The sequence below is a fragment of the Myotis davidii genome, unplaced genomic scaffold, assembly GCF_000327345.1.
Source record: "Myotis davidii unplaced genomic scaffold, ASM32734v1 scaffold72, whole genome shotgun sequence".
NCBI classification, from domain to species: Eukaryota; Metazoa; Chordata; class Mammalia; order Chiroptera; family Vespertilionidae; genus Myotis; species Myotis davidii.
Genome location: NW_006284618.1, coordinates 3560185 through 3566201, shown reverse-complemented (window position 1 = coordinate 3566201; position 6017 = coordinate 3560185). Strand labels below are relative to the sequence as shown.

Genomic DNA, 6017 nt, shown 5'->3' with positions numbered 1-6017 from the left:
AGAAATTTCTGAAAGGTTCCAGTTTAATTTTACCCAGTAGGGTATTTCACTTTATCCTTTTTATCATTGAACTAGAGGCCCGATGCACAAAAATCATGCAAGAGTAGGCTTTTCTCCCCCGCCCCCCGCCCGCCCCCCACTGCCAGCACTGGCTTCCCTCTGGCCGCCCGCAGGCACCCGGGACCCAGGCTTCCCTCTAAGCACTGGCTTTGTCAGAAGGTCCTCCGGTCTAATTAGCATATTACTCTTTTATTATTATAGATACTATGATCTTAAAATCTTTTTTCAACTTAGTTAAAAGTTGAGATATTAACTTACTATAATGAAATGCCCAGATCTTGTTAGGTGCGATGAATTTGGCAATTGGGTGGATACACACAAGTAACCATTTAAAACAAGGACAGAGCCCCGGAAAGTGGACTCTGCTGTGAATGGAGTCACACAGCTCCCTGTCCTGTGTCTTGTTCTGCTCAGTATGTTTCTGAGATTCATCCATGTTGAATGTCTCTATAGCTGGCTCTTTTATATTGCTGAGTAGTAGTCCATTGGATGAATTTTACAGGTTCTCCAATTTGTGCACTTTGAGTTCTTTCCAGGATTTGGCCTTTATGTCCAAGACTACTGTGAACATTCTTGCATGGGTTTTTGCGGGGGTTCGCTTCTCATCTCCCTACGCCTTAGGTCTTGGGGCTCGGGCCCCCTTATCCTCTGCAGAGGCTCATGTGGGAGGGTTCTGAGTGGCCAGATAGATCACTTCTGGCCTGCATGCCAGCAGCCAGAACACAGACCCAAACAGCTGCAAGGAAGACGAAATCGCAGCCTAGCTGCTGTCCCAGAGGCGGAGGAGGCAGTGCTGGAGGACACAGCGTCTCTGACCCAAACCCTGAGGTCTCTACTTGCACCTGCCGCTTCCCCCTCTGCTGATACGATGGTAACGCACTGGTCGGGGCCTCACTTAGTGTGTCCTTCCCACCTTGGGTGGGTCTTCCTGGAGAGCCTCCTGCTCTCCTTGCTGTAGCTCTCCCCTCAGCATCCGTCCTCTCTCTGCCCCCTGCCCGCCGGTTTCCTTGGTGTCATAATGACCTTGCTTCTTACCTGGGATAACGGGACTTCAGAGCATCTCCCAAGCTCTCCTTCTACTGTCCCTCCCCCAGCACTTAACACGTTTGTTTGTGGCTTCGCCCATTCTCGATGCCTCTGCTTCTGGCCCAGAGGAGACAGTCCCTCCTCTCAAGGTGGATTCCTCTAGATCTCCCTCCCCTGCCGCCTCTGAAGCTTCGCACACGCAACCCCGCGGGCTTCTTCAGCTTCTCCCCGTGTCCCCTCCCAAAATAAACCGTCCAGGCTTTCTTGTATTAATAAAACCCATTCCTGCCTGGCCGGTGTGGCTCAGTGGTTGAGCGTCAACCTATGAACCAGGAGGTCACGGTTTGATTCCCGGTTAGGGCACAGGCCTGAGTTGTGGGCTCGGTCCCCAGTGTGGGGTGTGCAGGAGGCAACCGATAGGTGATTCTCATCACTGATGTTTCTCTCTCCCTCTCCCTTCCTCACTGAAATCAATAAAAATATATTTAAGAAACAACCCATTCCTTCACCCTGTCTTTGCCTCTGCCTCATTCTTTGTTGACAGCCAGATCTCATGAGAGCGGAGTTCTGGCAGTCTGCCTTTCCTCATCTTCAGTCCCCCCACGCTGCCGTGGGACCGGCCCTGCTACCACTGGAATCCCCTGAGTTGCTGGCTGTCACCTCTTCCTTCTTGGCTCTGGGAGGCCCTCTAACCGTCCGGTACCTTGGCCACTACCTGGGCGCCATTTCCGCCCCCTGCCCTGCAGCTTAGCGTGGAGGAGCCGGAGACTCTGGCCTGGCCTCTGTCCCTCTGCGTGGCTGCGCATGGGGCCAGACTGTTTTTTCCCCGGTCTGCAGGTCAAGTGCAGATTTCTTTCCTGAGCGCCAGACCATCACATCACAAACAGCATTAGACTCCCTTTCCTCTCAGGTTGGGGGCTTCTGTCCCAGGATCTGCACTAGGCCAGAAACTCGGAGTCAGCTCCAGGCTGTGCCTCCACTGTCACCAACTCCTGCCCCTCCCACCTCTGGAACCCAGTGCCTCCCTCTGCTTCCATTCTCCCGACACTGGGTGGTGGGCTCCTTCTCACCCAATTCACTTTAAATAATTCACTATTATTTTCCTTGCCCACAGGTTAGTTACCCTTGGTTCCTCTCCATGTAACATATTTAAAACATGCTTTCTTCCTGAATTTTCAGATCTTTTTTGTTTGTTTGTTTCTTCGTGGGTTTTTTTTGTTGGGGGATTATATTTGAGCTTAGAATTCTATAAAGCTGTAGGGTTTTTCAGGTGGCTATGAAGATAGACAAAGTTATCTTTGGCAAGATATTTTATATGAGAGTAGTTGATAGATACATACAGAGATTCCTAAGAATTTCATCAACAGTTTATTAATCTATTCTGTTTGTCCATACTATCAATTTTTAGACAATCTTTGTAGCATAATATAAAAAGTATGTCTTTGTAAAAAGTTCAATTTTTTCCATGTTTGCTGCTTGCGTGTTTTCATTTTCAGTATTTTATTTCTGTTTCTATGGTTACATTATGCCCCTTCATCATAGTTCTGTGTTTGAAAAGGTAAAGACTATCATTAACAGTAATCATGCTTGTGCAGTCGTTTTTTACGAACATGGTGCCTCAGCTACAGAAATCTGGTCTGCGCCTTTCCTAAGGGTCAGAACTCGTAGGTGACTTTCATGATTCTTAAGGTGGAGGAATATTCAGAACCACTTCGTGTGAGCTAAGTATTGACTAAGAAATACCATTAACTTGAAAATTCACCTAGAAGATTCCTGAGACCTTGCAAGTCCTTCTATCTTAGTCTGTGTTTAATACAATGAAATTCTAACAGAACAAAAAGATTCAGGCAGTTCTCGTAACTGTGGGGAAGACCTGAATCTATATCAGTATCTGCTTATTTCTAAAGATACCGTATCTTTAAAACGGCATTTCACTTATTTACAGGTCCCTCGTTGTGGTCCATTTTTGGGCGCCATGGGCTCCGCAGTGTGCGCAGATGAACGACGTGATGGCAGAGTTGGCCAAAGAGCACCCGCAGGTTTCGTTTGTGAAGGTATTTCCTGCTCCGCGTCCTGTCTTTTAGGAGTTTATATGAACTAATGTGAAAGGAATTCCACATGCTTATAATTGAGGTTGGAATCTGTTATTTTTGTAGTAAACTATTCTTAAAAATCTTAAAATAGTTTTGCATGTCTCTAGTAGCAGGAGTGTAAAACTCACCACACTTTGCCTACGTGTGTGGGGGTGGAGGGGACCAATACCGAGCAGGATGAGCCACGGGGAGATGCCTATGAGCAAAAGCAGACTAGATCATTCACTGTGGATCATTGTGATTTTAATAAAGGAAAAGTATTAGCAGACACATTTCATGGAACAGGTAGGTGTGGTGTGGAAAGTGATTGAAGAAAGGGCGTCCCAGGTGCTGGGAGCCGGGGGTTGGAAGAGTTGCTCTCTGGATTGGCAGACCTGCCGGAGACCCCGGAGGTTTTTCTGACTTGTCAGGGAGCAGACGACAAAGGAAGCCGGTCTCTTTCTTGCTTTCTGTGTTTGTCCTGAGTTTTACATGCTGTATCCTTGCAGTATCTCTTGGCTGGGTAAGCAGTAGGAAAGTGATAATTGCGGCTCACTTGGTTTAGCACACATAATATCATTCAGGACTTAGTACTGGTTTAGACAAAAGGCTAGCATATGAGTTGAGAGTCTTAGAAATGAATTATTGGGAAGGAAGGCATACCCTATATTCAAAAGCCTGGATCTTTAGGATTTAAAACAAACTAAGAAACCAAAGCCTTATTTCTTAAAACCAGAATTTATTAGTTCATAAGACATGTTGACAAGTATACCTGTACATAGAGTTAACAATGACATCAGCTGGGTTTGTATGCCAGTGGATATATAAATTGAAAACAGAATTCGGACAGGCTAATTCATTTGTACAGCAGGTGTATAATTTATCAGACAGTTTCTCTATAGATACGTGTGCTCTGAATAGGTGTTGCAGTTAGGCGGCTCAAAAATCAAAACTGAAAAGCTGTGTTGAGCAGGTTCATCACACGCCTTCCCATCAGTCCTGTTGTCCCCCCATAAGTAACTGCTTGCATTAATTTTGTATGAATCCTTCTTTATGCAGATAGAGCAAGTGTGAATATAATGGCTAGCTTTTTAAAATTTAAGCACTTATTTAAAATTCCAATGAAATGTGTAATGTAACCTTAGGATGTCACCCTAAAATGTCCAATATAAATAATGGAAGGGAACATTAAAACTGCATGTTTGGTCAGTGATAAAAGATAAGGATTACAAGTGAAATGAATGATTAAACATTTCAATCATAAGATTAATCAAGGTGATGGTAATTGTTGTAAGCCTGCTTTTATATGTATAATGTTACTGGTGTAGGTAGCACATTGTTCCTGGCTGCCATCGGAATGATTTATTTAAAGTGACGATACAGTTACTTCTCACATTGGTACCAGACTTGGCAGTGAGACTTTAAGTTGTTCAAGTGCTTGAGTGTCTCAGCAAGCCAAGGTCGGGAAGCCCTTATCTGCGGGAGATACCTGAGCCCGACTGCGTCTGCCGTTCCCAGGCGGTGACAGTGTGGACGGGGCGCTCCCTCTCTAGCACAGGTTTTCTTTCACTGGACATCAAGGAGGGCAGAGGCAGTTTGCATGGAGCGTGTGAGGTGGATTGTTTAAAAGGCTGCAATGGCTGAACCCTAGTGAGCAAATGAGAAATGAGATTGGCGGGATCTGTTGGCATTTCCTAGTAAGAGAGGCATGTGGTTCATTCTAAAACAGCTGGCTTGTGGAGAGTTTTTTGAAACTTCCGGGCTATGGAAACTGATGTTCTTTTACTCTGTGTCTTTTCATTTGATTTCTTAGTCTTTTTTAATGACTGCAGTAGTTTGGCATTTTTGACGTGAAATACGGAGATCAGTCCATTCTGTGACTTAGATTTACAGAATCATTATGTAGGTTATCTTAAACTTGATATTTTTAGTAGTTCAATGTAAAATTTTGTGACCACCAATAATTTCTTATTTTATAGGTAATGGTAAAATATACCTGAGAAAAGTTAGCATGCTTTTTTGGTCCATGTTTTGCTCACTGGAATAGGTTGCTGCAAGGCAAGGCTTTCCCATTATGGAGGCCTCGTTTCCTGGACTGCTGGTGTGGTGATGATGAAGGGCACGCAGGTCCCCCTGGCGCCATGTTTATGTCCATGGTGGTCCACTCGCCTGGATCAGCCACCAGGTTTGGTCAGATCCTGAGGTTCTCATGCCTACAAGGGCTTTGAGGTGATACATGAGTTATTTCTATTGCTAAGCCTCATAGAAATCTATTTTTATTCAGAATAAAATTAAAACGTTCATTAAAATGTCAAATGCCTTTGCTTTTCAAATTATGTAAAGTTGGTTTGCTAGCACTAACAAAAATGGGAATGCATATTTATCATTTAGTCAATTGTTGGGTAGATAAAATCTTTGAAGATAAAGTGCCTGGTAGAGAAGATGGGAAGAAGAAGAATTATACAAGGTTTTTTAGGTGATGAACAAATTGGGTTCCCCTAGTCATATTCAAAGTCCAAATCAAATCCATGTTTTTTATAGGCGTGGCAATTTTTGATATTTTATATTTTATTTTATTTTATTTTTTAAAATAAAAATGGCCTATATTTAAGGTGTCTAACATAATGATTTATATCAAACCATTTTATATGAAGTTGTTCCCATGGACCCCTGTGGCCTTTTTTGGGGGCAGGGTCTCTGAACTTAGTCTGTGCCGTTGGCTGGACTATTAGTCAGGGATCATCTTTAACTCCTGTTTTGATTGGTTTCTGAATGAGATGATGGGTGCCTGAGGTGGGAGCCTGTACCCTGCCATTTCTTAATTGCTTTCCTTTGTGCAGGTGGCTCCCACCTCCCGTG

At 44.2% G+C, this 6017-nt stretch overlaps 1 protein-coding gene across 1 annotated transcript in view; it reads left to right on the top strand.

Moving 5' to 3' along the window:
- Positions 1–3008: 3008 nt before the first annotated feature.
- GLRX3 (glutaredoxin 3) overlaps positions 3009–6017 on the top strand; it is a 22936-nt gene continuing 19927 nt past the window's right edge. Inside the window, exon 1 of the mRNA XM_006754930.1 lies at positions 3009–3140. Within this exon, the coding sequence (XP_006754993.1) occupies positions 3084–3140 (57 nt within the window). The 5' untranslated portion in view covers positions 3009–3083. The remainder of the gene's footprint in view (positions 3141–6017) is intronic.